The sequence below is a fragment of the Hypanus sabinus genome, chromosome 23, assembly GCF_030144855.1.
Source record: "Hypanus sabinus isolate sHypSab1 chromosome 23, sHypSab1.hap1, whole genome shotgun sequence".
Taxonomy (NCBI): Eukaryota; Metazoa; Chordata; class Chondrichthyes; order Myliobatiformes; family Dasyatidae; genus Hypanus; species Hypanus sabinus.
The window spans coordinates 42,800,507-42,821,551 of NC_082728.1; the positions used below are offsets into that span (position 1 = coordinate 42,800,507).

At 37.8% G+C, this 21,045-nt stretch overlaps 1 protein-coding gene across 2 annotated transcripts in view; it reads right to left on the minus strand.

The window, feature by feature from the left end:
- dnah9 (dynein, axonemal, heavy chain 9) overlaps positions 1-21,045 on the minus strand; it is a 527,557-nt gene that overhangs the window by 468,521 nt on the left and 37,991 nt on the right. For both annotated transcript variants that reach the window (XM_059948782.1, XM_059948781.1), the window contains 8 exons: positions 17,903-18,017; positions 16,830-16,898; positions 13,089-13,215; positions 12,208-12,463; positions 11,252-11,493; positions 8,482-8,617; positions 3,794-3,990; positions 2,463-2,887 (listed from right to left, as the gene is read on the minus strand). In XM_059948782.1, coding sequence (XP_059804765.1) covers positions 2,463-2,887; positions 3,794-3,990; positions 8,482-8,617; positions 11,252-11,493; positions 12,208-12,463; positions 13,089-13,215; positions 16,830-16,898; positions 17,903-18,017 — 1,567 coding nt within the window. The remainder of the gene's footprint in view (positions 1-2,462; positions 2,888-3,793; positions 3,991-8,481; positions 8,618-11,251; positions 11,494-12,207; positions 12,464-13,088; positions 13,216-16,829; positions 16,899-17,902; positions 18,018-21,045) is intronic.

The following is a 21,045-nucleotide window of genomic DNA, read 5'->3' on the forward strand; positions in this document are numbered from 1 at the left end:
CAATGAACAATATCCTGGCTACAATGGATTGTTTTTACTAGATGGGACAGGACGGTGTGGAGGACTGAGTTTATGGCATCATGAATGGACTGGATCAAAGTAGGCGAACTGGAAAGTGTCCAATGTACAGTAACCGGAAGGTGGGGTTCTATACAATCCATTACAAGTCGCTCAAAGCACTTCATGATTGTTGTGGTCTGTGCCACTGGGCAGTAATCATTTAGACCAGTTACTATTGTTCTCTTTGGCAATAGAATGATGGTGGCTGCCTTGAAACCTGCAGGGACAGTGGACTGTTGCAAAGAGATGTTAAAGATGTTTAAGGGATGTTAAAAATCTGTGCATTTTTCTTTGCATGCTCAATTTTTTAAAAACTTCTCTCATACTATCCGAATACTTCCTCTACCTCTTACTCTCTAATTCACTAATTTCAGCAGGACATACTCCTATTTTATTAAATACATGGATTCCATACATCTTATCCAATTTCTATTATTGAGTTACTGGCAACACCATCACATATGGAAAATGTGATAGTTAAATGAAATGTGCACTTAAGTGAATCATGACAGGACATGGCCAGTCCTATGTTTATGCTGGAAAGGGATGCAAAGGAACAGGCAAAGCTTGATTTTTGTGTGCAGTTTACACATGTAATTTGGTACAAATTAGTCCAATTTGCAAGCAACAATACTGTAATGTTTTTCTTGATCCTGATACTGTACTATATTCTCTAATTCTAATATCCCTTCCTAGTTTCACATCTCTCCTGGTCCTTGTCTATTACAAGATCCAGCTGTTATTACTATTATTTTCTTGATGTATGTGTGCACGTGATTTTGGATATCCTTTGCTATAACCTACTGGCTGTCAGTTCCTGTGCAAGATGGCTATATCAACTACAACAGCTCTGTAATAATAACACCAGTCCAATTCAATAGCTATTTTGTGCAAAACAGATAACAGGAAATACACTTTACAAACACACAGAGTGGCCTAACAGATCAAAGTTGTAAGTTCTAACACCAAAATTTGCTTTAGTATAATGCGAGAGAATATATACAACAGTGCTTCAGACTATCAGCATCATTTCCAACAAAATAAACTACTAATGCTGTCAGCGACTCAGCTTGCACAACACTCTCAGGTAATACTTTTCAGGTATTCTCATTTAAAATCTTAGACAGTATACCGTAACTTTTGACATCTATTTTCAACTGTTAATCTGGAGATAAGTGTCTTGGAGTCAGGGTATTAAAGCATGTTGGCCAGTGGGAATTCATCCGTATTAATCCCATCTTCAAGCATCTTACAGCTTACCACACCTAGGTGATTCAAGTGCTTCTCAAGACAGCTAAAGCTGTCAGCCACTCTGTTTACACCACCCTCTCAGGTAATACTCCACAGATACTCACCATTCTCTGAATGAAAAGGAACCCAGTGGATCCCATCTGAATTTCTTACCACTTAAAATAAAAATACAATGAAGTTTTATTTACCTCTGCCATGGAGAAAAGTTTCCTGTCCTGTCTACAACCCTAACATCCCCTTGTGGTAAGATGACAGCATGCTCGAATGCAGCGGCCTCCACTAAAGGTGGCCAGACAAAAGTGTATTGTTTTTTTCTCCCCAAACATCTTTTTTATGATTACAAGACACTGTTTCATTAGGAATTTCAGCTACTGCAGGTCTACTTGTCAGCGAGTTGCTTGTTGGCGGAGGAGCTGGACTTGATGCAAATTGTGTTCTGCATGCTATGGAGAGGGATCAAAATCGGTACACAAAGATGGGTTGCAGTCCAACAGCGAGTGATTGTCTTAGTTGCTTGTCTTCTAATTGCAAGATCCTGTTGGGCATTGGTAATGTAGAATGCTGCAAGCCCAGTTCACTGGTTTATTGGCAGAACCAATGGGCTGCATGGCCTCAGTTTTACAGTGGAGTTTAGGCCTTATGCCCCAGTGTCACATATTGCAGCCTCCCAGGAGAGATGACGCCAGACCAGCTGCCCCCCAGTGTTCACTTGCTGGAAGACCAGCTGGATTGGTTTCATCTGCAGATTGCTGTTGACAATATCCATGGACTCAGTGACTTCAGCTATATTATATATTTTTTGTGACTATGTTTACTGTTATCATCTATGTGCTATACAAGCCTCGTGCTGTGTACGATTTTGATATTGTGTTTTGCACCTTGGCCCTGGAGGAATGCTATTTCATTTGGCTCATTCATCTGTATTTCTGTATGATGGAATGACAATAAAACTTGAACTTTTAACTTCTTCCACTCCAAGGAAAACTAAAAACTAGTGTCTGAATTTTCATCCCATGATTGAAATGTTCAATAATCTAATTTAATTAACGTAATATAGTTTAAAAATGAAAATAATTGGATCCAGACAATATTCTCATGAATTTCCTCTGTGCCTACTCTGGCATTATCCCATTCAACCTATGGAATCTTACCTGTGTGTTACATGGTCAATGAGGTGCTGCTTGAACATAAGGCTCCATTTCTTGATGATATTCAACAAGGCAGATTTGAAAGGCCTGCCATCAATTTGCATCCAAACATCAAAAATGTTAATGGGCTCCAGAGAGTCCACCTCTTCGTAGATCTTTTCATAGGAGTCCATCTGTTCCTTATACTGCTGGAGCGTTGGGGGGCTCTCTGGAACACCATCCTCCCCATGGGCCTCAATTTCCTCTGCAGTGAGAACGTGCCCATACAGAAGGAACTGGCGCATGAATTCCTTACGGTCGTCCACCCAAAGGTATGCATACTGGTCAAAGGAATTTCGATACTCACAGCATTTTCCCATCACGTGTCGAACACTGTCCATTAAATGCTGCCGCATGTCTGCCAAGTCAGCCATGTCTTCCATGTCAGCCTGAGAAAAGAATCACACAATAAGTAAGATAAAAACAACAAAATACATCTGATAAATAAACAAAACATAGATAGGGTAGATATTTAAAATCTTCTTCCGGTGGTAGGGATATCAAAATCAACAGGGCACCGTTTTTAAGAAGATGGGCAGAAGATTTAAAAGGGTTCTTCACAGTAAGTTTTTTTTTATATACACAAAGTGACCGATATATGAAGCACACTTCCAAAGGTGGTATTGAAATCAGATACACAATGCTTCTGAGAAATTTAGACAGACATTAAAAAAGGTCATGTATAGAGGATATGGTCCTAATAGAGGCAAATATGATTAATGTTGATCAATAAAAAGGGTTGGCATGGATTCTGAATGTTGAAGGACTCATTTCTATCCTATGCAATTCCAAGACTTATTGAAAGTATCTGAGAAAACCACCATCTCCAATGATAGTTTTCACTGAATTCTTCTCACAGATGCTTCTGACTACAGTGGGGGGGAAATGCTTAACTTCACTTCTAACATTAAAACAAGAACGATTTGAAATACTTCCTAGTTTTGATATGGTTTTTATTTATCTATAATATTAGCTTTTAGCAGTTAATTCAAAAAGACCCTCAGTTACTTAATTTTCCATTACAGTTATTTTCATTTCTGATTAATAAAGATGAACCAGAAGTTATATTTTAAAAATTGCAAATTTATTGCTATTAGACAAAGTAACTAGAAAAACATAACAACACATACAGTATGTATGGCATTCTTAATTCAGCCCATCCATCAAAAATCTCCAGTGTGAGCCAAATGACTCTCCATTAAAGTAAGAATCTGCAATTGGCATTACACCCAAAACATCACATTCCCTATCTGAAAAGCTGGGGTGAAACAAGCGGATATTAAACACCATCTTACCTGATAGTGAGGAAAAGTGGAGTATTCTGCCAGTCTGGGTACCAAAGATGAAATATTGAAAACATCACTGATCAATCCGTCCACCAGTTCATAGAAACTGTCACCACTGCCTATCTCAAGAGATGGGTGGAAGACCAAATCTGGAGAAACTAGATCCAACTGGGCTTCAAACAGTGGTGCAAGACCAGCTTTAGGTTCTATGTAGAGAACAGAATAATGGAAACCTGTGTGATTTCTATGCAAAGTGTGAAGGCTTAAACAATAAATTTCCATGTTTCCTCTGTGTAATGAGGAAGTTATATAACCTAGTATTTTTCCACATATAAGCGGAACATCTAAGTGCTTTTGAAAATCTACATCTTCCTGGCACCGCTGATCACTCAACATTTTTAATTGTCAGATGATAATTAAAAGGAGTTAAACTTAATCATCCTAAACCTCACAGAGAAAATGCTGTTGATCAATATTGGTTTACTGACTATCACTTATGGCTTAACATATTAAGAACATTTGATTCCCTGCATCTGTACTTGATGGAGTTCAGAAGGAAGAGGGAGAATCTCACTGAGGCCTACCAGGTATTGCAAGCCTGAACAGAAAGCATGTGGAGAAGAGTTAGTAGAAGAGTCTAGGATCGAAGGGCATGGCCTCATAATAAAGAAACACTCCCTTAAATGAGGAGGAATTTCTTCAGCCAGTGAGTGATGAATCTATAGAATTTCACTCCAGAAGTGCTTTGGAAGGCAAGCCTTTGGATATACTTAAGACAGAGATTCTCAAGTTCTTGACTGGTAAGAGGTTAAAGGTTATAGGAAGAAAACGTGAGAATATGGTTGAAAAAAGATCAGCCATGATTGAGTATCACTGAGAAGACTTCGTAAGACAACTCAAGGGGCAAAATGAGCTAATTCTGCTCCTGCATTTTATGTTCTGATTATGTGTTGAGAGTTTGGCCGGCAGGCTCATGTCACCAAAGACAAAGTGATAACTACCACCCTTGATAAAGCTTGGATTTTTCTGGACTATTGGATGATAATCTTTACTAATACCTGAAAATTGTTATTTCACTCTTTTTTACATGGCAACAGCAGAATAATACATTTTCCAGTGAACCTGGTGAGTTTAAAAAGAACAGGAAACACACAAGTACCAGCTTTTGACCACAAGTCTACCGTCCATATTGCTTGCGCTCAGGGTGACTAAATCAAATTCTGGGTGAATGAGCCAGATACTAGAACATTCAGATGTTGAATTAATGCTATTTTATTTGCTACAACCCTTTAAGTTACAAGCTGCAAATGGGTTAAGGTGCATTTTTTTCCCCTTGGTATTTTCCCATACTTTTTTTTTCCATGTCAAGTATCCAGGAGATGCAACCTGACAGGCCCTTGAGAAAAAGTAAAGCTGGAGTGATGATGGAAGTATGACTTGTTCAGTTTTACGCACAAAGTAAACACTTCAGGTACAGACACTACATGTGTAAGAGAGCAAAAAGGCAAAATCTATTTCTGGTGAGACAGTGGCCATCAGTCCTGGAGTTAGGGTAAATTGTGATGGAATCAGAGTCCAGAGTATGATGTTGAGTTCTACTGCAGAGCATTCAATTGCAGATCTGGAAAGCCATCCTATCTAGCAAGGTTTTAATGACCCAATTTCATTTACATTTTTTAAACAATGCTCCCAGCTGTAGCTTTCATGGGAGCACAGTAATAGCCACAAAGCATCTGACCATTACAGTGGAAGCTCAGACTACAACCATGCAATCTCAGCTGTCCATCATTAAAACTGCACAGCACAAGTGGGCTGACAACCTAGTATGATTTGAGCTATAAAGGATCTAAATGGCCAGCAGTTAATGGTGTGGAAGAGCTGTTAAAAATGGCCCAAACTGCAGAAAGATCAGAAATGTTGCACATTAGTTCAATGTCCCTGAAAAGAGCAAGCCACTACCAATTTCCTGAAGTTCTAAAATTTGCAGCATTTGTGCAGTTAAATTGAATTAAACATGGCACAGAAAGTTATTGATAGCAGTTAATGATGCAAGAATTCCTTACATTGCAAGATTCAAATACTTTGCCTTATTTCGGCATGTAGCAAGTTATTCATTCAAGTTTTTAAAACTTCAGATTTCATATTGTTTTGCTTGTTTGTAATGTGTTTTTTTCCCCTAAATCTTTCTACAAACCCCATTTCCAGAAAAGTTGGGATATTTTCCAAAATGCAATAAAAACAAAAATCTGTGATATGTTAATTCACGTGAACCCTTATTTAACTGACAAATGTACAAAGAAAAGATTTTCAATAGTTTTACTGACCAACTTAATTGTATTTTGTAAATATACACAAATTTAGAATTTGATGGCTGTAACACACTCAACAAAAGTTGGGACAGAGGCATGTTTACCATTGTGTTACATCACCTTTCCTTTTAATAACACTTTTTAATCATTTTGGAACTAAGGATACTAATTGTAGTAGATTTGCAATAGGAAATTTTGTCCACTCTTGCATGATACAAGACTTCAGCTGCTCAACAGTCCATGGTCTCCGTTGTCTGATTCTCCTCTTCATGATGCGCCATACATTTTCAATAGGAGATAGATCTGGACTGGCAGCAGGCCAGTCAAACACACGCACTCTGTGTCTACAAAGCCACGCTGTTGTAGCCCATGCAGACTGTGGTCTGGCATTGTCCTGCTGAAATAAGCATGGATGACCCGGGAAGAGATGTCGCCTCGATGGCAACATATGTCTCTCTAAAATCCTAATATACGCGTCAAAGTCAATGGTACCTTCACATACATGCAACTCACCCATGCCGTGGGCACTGATGCACCCCCACACCATCACTGATGCTGGCTTTTGCACCTTTCGATGATAACAAACAGGATGGTCGTTTTCATCTTTGGCACGGAGAACTCGACGCACATTTTTTCCAAAAACTAGCTGAAATGTGGACTCATCTGACCACAGAACATGGTTCCACAGTCTTTCGGTCTATCTGAGATGAGCTCGGGCCCAGAGAACTCGTCGGCGTTTCTGCATAGAGTTGATGTACGGCTTCCTCCTTCTGTAATACAGTTTCAAGTTGCATTTCTGGATGCAGCGACGGACTGTGTTAAGTGACAGTGGTTTTCCGAAGTACTCCCGAGCCCAGGTGGCTATAATTGTCACAGTAGCATGATGGTTTCTTGCACAGTGCCACCTGAGGGCTCGAAGATCACGCACATTCAGCAGTGGTTTCCAACCTTGCCCTTTACACACTGAGATGTCTCTGAATTCTCTGAATCTTTTCACAATATTATGTACTGTAGACAGTGAAAGACCCAAATTCTCTGCAATCTTGCGTTGGGAAATAATCCTTTTGAACTGACTAACAGTTCTCTCATGAATTTTGGCACAAAGGGGTGAGCCATGACCCATCCTTGCTAGCAAAGACTGAGCCTTTGATGGACGCTACTTTTATACCCAGTCATGATACCTCACCTGCTACCAATTAGCCTGCTTAATGCGGAGGCTTCCAAACCAGTGTTACTTGAATATTCTGTGCACTTTTCAATCTTATTTTAACTCTGTCCCAACTTTTGTTGAGTGTGTTGCAGCCATCAAATTCTAAATTTGTGTATATTTACAAAATACAATTATGTTGGTCAGTAAAACTATTGAAAATCTTTTTTGTACTTTTGTCAGTTAAATAAGGATTCACGTGAATTAACATATCACAGATTTTTTTTATTGCATTTTGGAAAATATCCCAACTTTTCTGGAAATGGGGTTTGTAAAAACAATCTTTTTCCTCTCACATTTATCAACCAAATCGATTCTAATTTGCACTTGCTTTCCATGTTGTCCTCTGTATCTTTCTTTTTCCTATTTAATAGATTAAATAGGATGCTGAACTAATTGTTCATTATAGATGAGCATGACACAGCATTAATAAGCTGCATTTCAAGCAAATGTGTGCTGCAGGAAATTTGAGTTCAATTGGTCCAGAAGATTAAGGCATGTAGGATCATGGAGATTTGATAGATTGGATTCAAAAATCACTTGAATAAAGAAGACAGAGGATAATTGTGGGAAGGTGTTATTCTGACTGAAGGTCTGTGACCAGCATCAGTGCTGAGACGCCAGTTGTTCATAATATATATAAATAATTGCGATGCAGACAGAATTGCTGATAGGGTTGAGTTAGCAATTGACAAGTATTGTATACAATGAGCAGAACTGCACACAATACTCCAAATGCAGTTACACCAGGGTTTTGTACAGCTGCCATATGACGTCCAAACTTCTATACTTGAAGTAATCTATGAAGGCAAGCAGATTACAAAAGGTCTTAGCGACCTTATCCACCTACTTCATCACTTTCAGTAAGCCAGGTATACGCACCCAATCTCAGTACATAAATACTCCTAAGGTCCCTGCTGTTACTCCTTATGGCTATGTTGTCCACTGCAAATTGCCCCTAGTATTAGAAATTGATATGTAACTGGGGGATATGTGTGGGATTCAGGTAAACACATGCCTGATGGTCAGTGCAAATTTTATGGGCAGAACAGCCTCTTTCTGTGTCTTCATTAAGTCAAAATAATGGAACCTACTCTACCACAACAATAAGCATTTCCTCATTGTGTGACCATTATAAATTGATGATTAGGAATAATATTACTGAAATAAATTATTCTTACCAGTGTTATCTACAAGGTAATTCAGGGACGCTTCAATAGCATTGAAGAAACCATCAATAACCATTTCATCAACGTAGTCAACATATGCCTTCCAAATGTTTGAAGTCACATCAGCTTGGAAGAGATTCAGATTGTCCTATTGATGGATAAAAATATTAGCCGTACATAATAAGATCCATAATCAGTGATTAAAAGAAGTAATACCATCAGGGAAATTTGGAAAATAAGTCACTAAAAACAAAAAAAATCCACGTGGTAAATATACAGCTTAATGCATTTTTGAAGTAATCGCAATTTCTATATTTACCGTAGTTATATGAGACACACTTAAGAAATGCAACCAGCTTAATATGGTTATGAGCTGATATTCCTGCAGAGTAGAAATCTCAGCTAAAATTTACAACCCAATCTTCAAGAAGCTCTGCCTCATTTAAACAATTTTTGTTGAAATGAGGTCATTACCCATTACCAGTACTTGTATCAGCATCAGTAGGATAAGGCTGATCTCTTGGATTCTTGCTCTAGCAGTAGATAATTCTGGCAGAAAATCTACTCTTCATTGCAACCCATCATTTTTAAAATTAATAAATCATGGAACCATAGAAATTTAAAGCTTATAAGGAGGGCATTCAGCCCATTGTTCCTTCTAGCCCGGGGTGTATGGATTGTCAGGGAGGGTTAGCACCTCTGGTGGGGAACATGTCACATCCTTTTCAGCTGGTTTGTCCACATTTCGTCCCCACCTGGCACTCAGCTCTCACCTATGGCTCTCTGTAGCTGTTTACATGCGACAGCGGCTACACCCCGGGCAATGGCTTCGACAAGCCGGCTTAACCAGGTGAGGGTAGCCGACAGGTCTCAAACCCTCGGTGAGATAAGAAGTTGTCTATCCCAGCATGTGAAGACAGACTCCGGCAGAATGAGCGGACAAGACCAAAGGAAGATCCAACGTTCAAGAAGGCGGTCTCTGCAAGCATCGTGGAACGTGTAGAGGATGACAAGACACAGATGATGTCTCATCTCCAGCCGTCTCGACTCTTGTCTTGCCACTGAATCTAGATGGGAATTGGGAAGAGAGAGCGAGGCTGACGCTGCGCAACTCTCCCTCACTTCAATCCAAGTCAAGCGCTAGTCTCGACACCACCATAAGCCGGCTGGTGGCATAGTGGCATCAGCGCTGGACTTCGGAGCAAGAGGTTCCGAGTTCGAATCCAGCTGGTTTGAACTTGCACCTTCTCCATTGTGCTGTGTTGAGTGTCGAGCTAGCAAATCAACCTCGTAAAAAGTACTAATGTTGTCAAGGTCTTCACTGAGATGATGGACAAACCAAACCTTCTAGCCTAAGGATGAAGTTATTTAAGCAAATCCCACTTGTCAGCTGTTAGCCCATAGCTTTGCGGAACATGATTCTTCAAGTAGTTCACCAGCTGCATTTTAGAGACGACAAGGGTTAGCTTTCAGACTCCTTCGCAAATCTCTCCTCAAACCCCCACTAATCCTTTTGCCAATTAACTTAAGCCAATAAAGATCAAATATCCAAATGCAAAAACTCTGAAATATGATTCTACTCTTCCCATATAAATTACTCATCCTTATTTACCCATCAACTCCTGTTTTGATTTTTTAATCACTTATATTCAACTACTGGTAATTTACAGCAACCCCCACCCCAGCAAGTAAGTGACTAGCGTATCTAGGATGTGGCAGGAAACTAGCACTCAGAGGAAACTCATACAGTCACAGGACAAATGTGCAAACTCCACACACAAGAACTCCTTGAGTTAGAAATGAACCTGTCATTGGAGCTGAAAGGTGGCAGCAATAATTGCTGGACCACACAGCTGCCCTTTAAACAAAAGTGAACCTAATTATCAGGCTAGAAAACAATCAGAATTGGGTTCAATATCACCGTCATTTGTTACTAAGTTTGTTAACTTCAATTTAATCCCTTCAATTTTCACAAGATTACCAGGTATTAGTGTACGTACCAAGCATGATCAATCAAGCACTAGGTAAGATCACACTGACTCCTAGCTGGTGGTTCAGTCAATAAGTACTGACTTCCCACCTGTAAGTTACACAGAACACACTGGAGATCATTGACTGGAGGTATCCACCCTAGTACTTTCACATAGTTGAGGGCAACTTTAAAGATTAGCTTCATTTGCCAAACATACATTGAAACATACAGGGAAATGCCCTGTTTGTATTGAATCAAATCAGTGAGGATTGTGCTGTTCCCACACTTCCAGCACCAACATAGCATGCCCACAATATACTAATTCTAACTATATGTCTTTGAAATGTGAGAGGGAACAAGAGCACCCAGAGAAAACCCACGTGGTCACGGGGAGAACATACAAACTCCTTACAGACAGGAGCAGGAATGAAACGCTGATCGCTCATTGCTGCAAACCGATTGCGTTAACAACTTCACTACATTGCCATCCTACTGTGTCATTTGGTAATATCCTGGGGTGTGAAAGTCATCATTATCAGGCCTCTCAATTTAAGGGGTTGTCTATTGTGGCCCCATTCATTTGTGGAGAATTGTTAAACATAAATTACAGGTTTTATATCAGTTTTCGTTATTCAACTGTCAGCAGGCTTAACAGATAGCGGAATTACCTAATCGCATTCAATTTGTCCTGTAATAGCACTGGCAAAATATACTGTATATCCTTAACAATTTCACAGTAATACTAAATAGTCTGTAGTATTGGCTGAAATACTGTGCTTTCTTAAGGTTAGAATTCCAATTTTACCATACCTTCACCAATGAGTGTATCTTTTCACCAGTTTCTTTAATAAAATTGTAGCGTTTCTCAAGTCTTTCATTCTTGTCATCAAGACTGAGGAGTGTATCTTTTTTCCCTTCCTTTCTTTCAAAAACAGGAGATACCCAAGTCTTCATAATATCCTGTATGGCACCCACGTTGTCTTTTGCTTTCTGCAATCGGTTCTCCAAGTCTTGGACCATATCCCGAACTTTTTGGATATAATCCCAGATGCCTTAGCAAATATTGACATGAATGTATTAAGCAGATTAATGTATTCAGACACAATAATATTTATCAGGTTTCCTTTTTGAAGAGTTTCCATTTATCTTGATTGCCTTCTATTAGCTTGTTAATTACTATTTCACATAACTAGGTTTCTTTAGCCTGTTTTATAATTCATTTTTACTACTTAAGCATACTGCAGTCAACCCCTGGCAAGTTCTTGATTAATTTCATTGAAGTAGTTGTTAATCTTATTAGAGGTTAGAAGTTGAAAAAGTCAGCTCTTGGGAAAAACAGGAAATGAACATACTTCTAAACAGAACAGACTGGGGCTCTAACAATATTCACAGAACGTAAGTAACTTCTCATGAAACCTGGAACTGCAAACTGTTCAAACATTGTAGTCCATAGTTTTCTGGCTTAACCAAATTATTTTCTTAGGCATTCTCCACAACAAAATGTGAAACAACTTTCTTCCTAGAAAACCCAATTTAAAACAAACCTACTTTAATGAAGTTAAACATCTCTAAAAAAGCCTCTGTCCTTCTTTCCCCAAAAGCAATAAATTAATTTATTTTGGGGAAAAGGGCATTCAATTTTTAAAAAAATATCTCCATTATCAATGACAGATTTGATTCAATAGAGTTTGCGATTGCTAGCATTGAATCTTCCATACAATATATAGTATATCAGAAGTAGGGAAAATAAAATGCAAATGAATTACCTTCACTCTTCCAGTTCAGTAATTCTTCTGCCTCCTTCATTTTACAGTCAATCTGTTGTACCTGCTCCTCTACGAGAGGAAATTCCACCCCAAGGACAGACTTCAGGATTTTGTTGTACCAGTTGGCAGTCAGCTCCAAGGTTGCCACATACTGGCGGTAGGATTCTTTCGAGGCATATATTTCAACTGCAGTTTCAGGAATCTTCTCAACATGTTGTGTTTCTAAGTATTGAACCTCTCGTAGAACTGAGACTAGCTATAAATGGCATAGAATAGCCAAGATCATGAGGCAAATAAAGAACATAATTGGCATACCTCTAATTTTCACTTAAACTTTTATTTCCTTGCAAATTCAATTTAGAAAGGCTTTCTTAATGAAGATTGCATCATTATAACCCTTTAAATCAATAATAAACATACTATTTTTACAGTAGCCTGTAACAGTTTCAGATACAAAGTTACAGGAGATTAAACTTGATTACAACTTCCTCTAGATAAATCATAATTTGTTAGTTCTTATATTACAGTTCTTACTCATCAAAAACAGGTTGAAACACTAGTCTGGAAAACAGTGGTTTGACAACGATTGTGGTCTGGCATGTTTAGAATTTTTAAGACATTGATACTAATGAACTAATTTAAACTAAGATACAACTAAGACCGAATAGTAACTATTTACATACATCACAAACAACACCACAAATCACAGACCTTCAGTTGCAATACATCCTTTCAACCACTACTTTCTGTCTTCTATGTGCAAGTCAGTTCTGAATCCAAGCAGCCAATTCACCATTAATCTTCTGGATCAGCTTCCCAGATGCAGACTAACTAGAGTTTTATAAAGCTGCAACATAACTTTCTGACTTTGAATAACTTACCTGCGGCTCAAAATTAACTGAAATCAGTTTCGTTTCTGGGTCTCGTTTGAGGAGAGGTTGAGTTAGATTATATTGAGATTTTTCAGATACAGTTTTGGACCACTCTAAATACAGCTTTGCTTCATACCTAGTAAAATTGAAGGAATACCAAAATAAGAGCAAGCAATTGTGGGTTGAACACTTCCGTAAAGCACACTTAATAGACTCCATATTAGTCCAATACCTCAAGAAGCACCAAAAAGTGAAAAAGCTAAATTTAAACAAGCTATCATGCAATAATCAAATCAATTGTTGTCATAATGACTCAACAAAAGAATTGCCATTCATTCAATAACTTGATCACCAAGTACAGTTTCCATTCACAATTTCATGCATAAATTAAGTATACAGTGTTTTCTATTCCACAATTCTCTCAGCTGTAATCAGCTGAAGCCTCTTATTACATTGCAACCATTATTTTTCTTGAATTGTGATCTGTTTCTGCTTTGGATGTAATCAATAGTTTGTTCTGGTCACAGTGCAGTGACATCAGGTGTAAATTTCACTCAGCTAAACGTTTCCAGCAAAATTTTAAGAATCTCCATCAGAAATCTTGCTACATTGCCTGTAGTTTTTGATATACATGAACACTGAAAATTATCTCCACAAACCAATTTTTAATATCTCATACCACACAAAATGATAAACTTAAATCCAAGAAAAACATGGTTGTAATGTGAGAAGTCCACGTATTGAACCTGCTGTGGTTTGCATTTCTTTTGAGAAACTGACCAGTAAATTTAGAACAATGAGACCAATACCAAAAATTCTCTGAATCAAAATCCACATTTCAGCCCTCATTCTTGAGGTTTACAGAATCACCACTGCAATATGCTGGAACAGTGAGGAACATCAGTCATTTGAACCCCATTCTGCTAATATGAAATCTAGATTACAACCGTAAGCCTATGGCAAGCAGACACCAAATGAATGCCATGGATGACAGGAGAAAGAAAAGGCAATGCAGAGAAAGAATAGCTAATGGGAGAAATGCACCAAGGCAGCGACGCCAAGGCTGCAGGATATGTAGATCATGTCCAATTAACTAAGGTCAGTTTTGAGGGGGCAAATTGCTAAACTGCTGGTGAATGTAGACCAACCTTGTGATACCATCATGTCACAGCCCCTTTCAATTTCCCAGACTTAAGACCATTCCAGACTGTTGCTGCCACCACTTAGAATCGTAGAAATGTACAGCACAGAAACAGACCCATCAGCCCATCTGGTCTGCGCTGTACCATTTAAAGTGCCTACTCCCATCAACCTGCACCCGGAACATAGCTCTCCACTCCCCTACCATCCATGTATCTACCTAAACATCTCACACTTCATTAGCATCTCATGCTCCATTGCTAACTATTACATTGGAGAGGTCACCTGAAGTACATATTCAAGGAGGAAAGCTGCACTTACATTCACAGGGACAGGCAGTGCAGCACCGATATTTGTATCTGTTAAGACATTGGTGGATTCGGACTCTCATGACAACTTCCTGCCAGGAACAGGGTGTAGTTTTTGAGGGAGTTTGGACTGCTTTTCACAAAGCACTCACCCGCCATGGATACTATAATTCACATGCCTGTCTGAATATCTCTAAGCCTCTGGAAGTAGTCTGCCAAGCCTCTCCCATTAGTAGAGCATTTATTCAGCAGTAATGATCGCTTGAGCCATGACAAATGATGATGCTTTGCTCTATATCCCTAAATGAAGGCTGTAGACATTACACCTATTAGATTAATAGCAGTAGCAAGAACTACAATAGATTAATTGGAACACTGCACCAAAACTGGTGACATCAGCTTCATCACATTATCCAGAGAAACTTATCAAGTTTCTACGATGAACCTTACAGTTGACCTTTAACCTTTCACAGACCGCAGTAGGGGAATCTCAATTTTGTTTTAACAGTATTGCAGTTTTAAAGCAATTTCCTATGTTTGTATGTTGGCCCAATGCACTTATGATGGCAAAGTAAAAAGAAATTTCCAGGAATAATAAAACAGAAATAAAAAATGAACAATAATGACTGGATTAGAATAAAAGGCCTTGCGAAAATGTTAGTGACATTTTGCGTGAGCATCCATTATCATTAGAGTTGAGTTTGCATTGGTTGAAGCATAATAAAGACATAACCAAATCTGTATAACATTTAAATCAAGGGACTGTCTTTGGGTAATGGAGGAATTAAACCATTAGGTAAATGGAATAATACATTTGCAGTAGCTCATTTAGGTGAATGAAGAGATTGTTATTCATTGAGTAAACTCTGGATTGTGTACACATTGAATAACTGCAATTAATTTTAAATTCAGTTAAATGTGATTCATAGCAGACATTCATTATTTAAAATGTAAAACATTACCTTTTCTTAGAGTGCATATAGTTAATTGCTCTAAAATGTAGCTACATTAGTAAGTAGATAGCATATGGCTAAATCAAAGCAACAGCTCAATTGCTCTTCTTGCACCCAATGGTCACAATCACTTTCACCCCATCAGCCCTAAACAACGGCAGAAACAGCTAACTGCCAAACCAAAATCTGCTCAATACAAACTATTAGAAGATTATTAGACAAGATGGAACTGAGGAAACAAGCTGCTTTCAGACAGACATCAAGCTTTTCACGAAAATAACAAAGCTAAGATGATGAGATCAGTTCTCAAATACAAATCAGACACATGAGTTTTCAAGGTTTTAGATTCAAAATGCTTTAAAGATGCAAATTGCCATCAAAACCCAATGCCTTCACATAAATGTTTCTTTGTAAAATGATAACAGAAGAAATGTGCAAGACCCTGATTCAAGTTCATCCATCTAAGAAACATAGTTTGAGCATCATGGTTCTTACAATGTATGCCTGCATAACCCATTTTATCCATTACAACTTACACAAAAGAATTGCACATCTCCGTACATACAAAAAAGCAAATTTTCTGACAATAATGATCTACCACATGCAACTGTACTCCACAGTACTTTTCATTTTGCTGAAGTGGTGTGAAAGGAACTGCCTGAAGCTACCTGCCTGAAGCTGCCTGACCCTACTCTGTACAACGTTGAGGTCATTAAACACTGTGGATAATAGCCACTTTCATCACTGTTAATTGATTTGCACCACCAGAATGGATTTGGGCAGCACAGTGATGCTAGTAGAAGGCTGCTGCCTCACATGTCCAGCAATGTGGATTCAATCCGAACCTTCTGTGCAGTCCTTGTGGAGTTTGCAGGCTCATCGTGTCAATGTGTGGATTTCCTCTGGATGCACTGGTTTCCTTCCACAAAGACATGCAGTTCAGAAGGTTAGATGGCCGCTGCAAATTATCCGTCGTGGTGGGATGGTTAATGAGAATATGGGAATAAGTGGGTGCTTGATGGCTGCTTCGACTCAGTGGGCTAAAAGGCCTATTTCCATGCTACAGTACTCAAAACCACAAGTTATCATGAGTATTTGGTGTAAAATTCAGAGGAATTTTACACCAAACACTGGAGAATATTCAGTCATCTTATACACTGGGACATTCGTCAGGATTGCGAAAGATCAATATGGAGAAGTGGGGAAGCTATTATGCATTGCACTTGACTCATCATAACTAATTCCTGAATTCATCTTTATTTTCAATTCTCAACCTCATATGTCTGCCAACTATTACAATGCTTGAAGGTCAGTTTATTGAAAATTAATTTGCAGAACCTTATACTTACTGATCCAAAAGTTCCATCATCTCCTGATACATCTGAATCATTCTTTTACCTTCTGTGGAGTCCATCTGCCTGTAGAGATTATTTTTATTGGTGACTAACAAAAGGCAATATTCATACAACAGTTGAATTATTTCAAGCTGTACAATACTTTATCCTGCATCTGCAGACAATGTACTTCAACTGAGTACATGCAAACAAAGTTCTAAGTTATTTTAGGATATAAATATATGGACTAATGTAATCCAATCTTCTTTAATGCACTGATTTACTTCTCTAACATAGCAATAGGAATGGATTGTAGGCAGTATTTTGTAATAAATCCCTACATTCAGTGACTATGGATAGAACTCCAGAATGTCATAATATATGATTCCACTTGCCACATTAGAAGGGGAAAGTGAGAATATCACATTGATATACTGCAATTATGTTCCTCAGAAATTTATCAAAGTTCTTTACACCTAAAAGGCAAAAGCAGCAATCCTTTTGTGAAGATATTCAAAACAGCATCAAACTCATAAGTTCATAAGAGCATCCTGGATAAACCAGCTTTCAAAGCTATATGTTTAGTTGTGATCTAAATTTCTTCACTTTATTCTCATAAAAACTGTTCTGTACTCTTTTGTGTTTCATTTAGAATTTTAAGAGCAGATGAACATTCTTTCTGTTTAGTTAATTTTGCATGCTATAGAGTATGAAATAGCTGGGAGGTATCAGTAGAGATTCTAGACAGCCTGCCAAGAGCCTGCCTACACAATATGTACGTAGGTGAGGAGGGCAGAATGAAGTGAGAAGCTGGGAAGTGATAAGCAGAAAATGTAAAGAGTTGAAGGAGGAATCTGATAGGAGAGGAGAGTTGAAGATGGGAGAAAGGGAAGGTGGAGGGGCACCAGAGGGAGGTGACAGGTAGGTCAGGTGAAGAGATGGGGTAAGAGGAGAACCAGAATAGGGAATGGCAAAAAAGGAGGACCACATTTTTCCCTCAAAGCCAGTTACTGTACTGTGCCAGAGATACAAGGCTCTGCACAATAGAACTCCTGGACAATACCCATTGTTCTGTGCAAGATACATACAGCTGTGTGACTTGTTTGAAATTATTAAATGGCACTCGAATGCGCTCCCTTAATTCTTGTGTCCAGCGTAACCCACCGCCTACAATTGGCATGTTCTTGTTCAATGATGGATTTCCTACAAAACAGAAAACAGGTTCTTATTGACTGGTGAACAATCTAATCCTTGCAGCAAGGGATTTAAATAAATGCTTAAGACAGTGTACTTCACAAGCACTGTGTTTATACTACAGCTTATTTTGGAGAAATGTAGAAATAAATGGTAGGGTAAATGAACCTTTGAAATATAGAGAAAAAATGACAATCAACTCATCTACCATTTCAAACAGTGGATGAGATGGCTAAAGAATATACCCACAAGCAGAATACAAGGCTGAGGTACCTTCTTCTATACAAAGGGTGTAAGCTCAAATACATGAAACCACCTCAGGCATTTAGAGGAATGATTGACAATAAAGTAACTGTCACAAAGAGTAATTTTAAAACAATCAAACGTGAGTTTCTAGAACATAATATTATGCTGAGCTGCAAAAAAAAAAGCCAATGCAGCATGTTATTATGACCTGGAACTCAATACCCAAAAATGTGGTGGATACAGATTCAATGGTGGTTTTCTGGAAAGAGTACCATGAACACTTCCAGTGCACAAATACGAGAAAATGCTAGAAGTGAGAAAAAATATGGATTGTACTTTCAAAGATTAACACAAGAGACTGCAGATGTTGGAAATCTTGTGCAACACATATGAAATGCTCAACGCACTTAGCAAGTCAGGCAGCATCTAGTGAATAAACAATAGACATTTCAGATCATTAATCAGTTCTGAGGGGCCTCGGCCCAAAACGTTGACTGTTTATTCCCCTCCATAGATGCTACCCGACTTACTCAGCTCCTCCAGCATTTTGTGTGTTAACACTTTGAAAGAGTCAATGTAGATACAATTGCTCAAAATGTTCCACCCATGTTATATAAATCTATAATTCAACTCCAATGTAACATTTAAGTTTGTTGCATACTTCTTCTCAACTTATAATTTCAAATTAAAACAGGATGTTCTCTTTAATTTGGGCAAAGGGGCAATAGTGCTCAAAAAATAACATGACATTATTGAATGAAAGTACATGCATTAAGTTATTGGGAATTTTGCCAAGGGGCACATTCAGCTGGTCTTGTGGTGTTAGACTAGAAGAAAGGTTACAAGAAATGTATCTTACACAGCAAATTGCCAGGATGTTCTCTCCCTATCTCTTTGTGAACATGAATTTAAAAAGGATAGGAAATGCTGCATAAATCAGTGATGCATTCCAACCACTTCATTTTGAACCATCTCAACACAATAGATGAGAGCCACTGTAGTGAAACTCTGCATCTAATTTTGCTTTACATTTTTCCTTCCTACTCCTTCCTGGAGGAGATTAATAAGAGGACATGCCTTAAATTATCTATATTTTAAAGCACCAAATGCAACCTTTACAACAAAATTTGGTGACATTATTCACTCCAAGGCACCCACATAGGGTTGAATTTTAGAATGACTCATCGGATTTGAAATAATTTAAAATTAATATTCAAGGAAGCATTCAGCTCTGGGCAGCAGAGAATAATGGAATGCTTAAGCGGATTTAATAACAAGCAAGCTGTGGAAAGTCCTTTTTCTCAAAACCTACTCTCTGTACTGGACAGATGGAAAAGGGATAAAATATAATTATTCACTTTCATATATAATGCATCATGTTTAGAGAGCTCTAAAATGTTTCAATATTTTGCATAGTTTCCAAAAGGCATATAATTTTGAAGACATTTTGGCCATGCAGGTTAAAGACAAACATTATGCCAACGGTTATATAATGAGAATGAAGTTAAACAGGCAAATTAAAGGAGACCAAATTTCTAGAATAATCTAAAAGGACGTAAAGTTATATCCTGACAATGTCTGCCTCTTAATCATCTAAAAAAAAGGAGACTTTATCTAGATGTGTAGGCTTTAGAACCGATAGTGGGGAAGACCAAACAACTTCCACCATTTGTATGTTATAATAATTTATCAAAATTTTACAAATTGATTTACATTTTTTTAAGAGAAAACATTAAATTTCATATCCATGTTTAGTGATAACTCAAAAGTGATGGAATGCAAATTTTCATTTAAAAAAAATGTTCTTCCACAAAATAGAAATAATTAGTATATCCTTATTTGATTTTGGCAGATAAATTGAAATTTATACAAAATATTTCAATATTAATTATTTTTAATTAGTATAAATATCTCAATGATGAATAAAGAAGAAACAGTAAAATTGCAATAAAACAATACAGAATGCTCAAGGTAGAAAATATCCCAAAACACTTTGAGTTAAAGTCAGAAATGGGTACTATGTCAAAAGTTGAGTCAAAGAGTTATAAAATAAAATGGAAGGTTAGATTAAAAATTGTCAATATGCAACAAAGCATATTGTTTGAAGCATTGTCTGAAAAATTGTCACCCGAAGTTAGATTTAGGATCCAAGCGTATTTCAAGTTAATATGAGCACAGTGCCTCTCAAAGTTTAGCTTCTTTGCTTGAAGTTAATGAAATATTTCCACTCATTTGTTTTCATTCTCAATGGCCTCCTTTCTTGTGTCCTCCAGACTGCACCACATCATCCCCACCTCATGCCCATGGGCATGATAATGCTGCACCACCAGATTCTAAGAAACACTGTTTCTAGACAAATACGGAACAACTCATTCTGATTGGGAAATATTTCCTACTACAACTGCAATTTTTTTTAGTTGTAAGCCCACAATGAACAACAATGACAAAAAAAGGCAAGTATTCAAGTGTATTTTAATTGTAATTGAAGCCTACGCAAGCTGCTTAACGTGAAGGCGGGTACCCACACTGCACACAAATTATCAAAATTTCTTCAATGAATGGACATTTTTGAAGAGATAAACAGAAATTTAAATCATTTCTTTACTGAAAACTTGGAAGAATAATTGAATGCCAGTTATTGTCATACCAAGAAACCATTATCTAGTAATTTACTCTGACACACAGACTTAAATAAATTGCCTAAAATATTAAAATGTTAATTCTAATATAAGAATTTTTAATGCTAGCATTTTAATATATAGAACAGTAAAGCACTGGAGCAAGCCCCCCC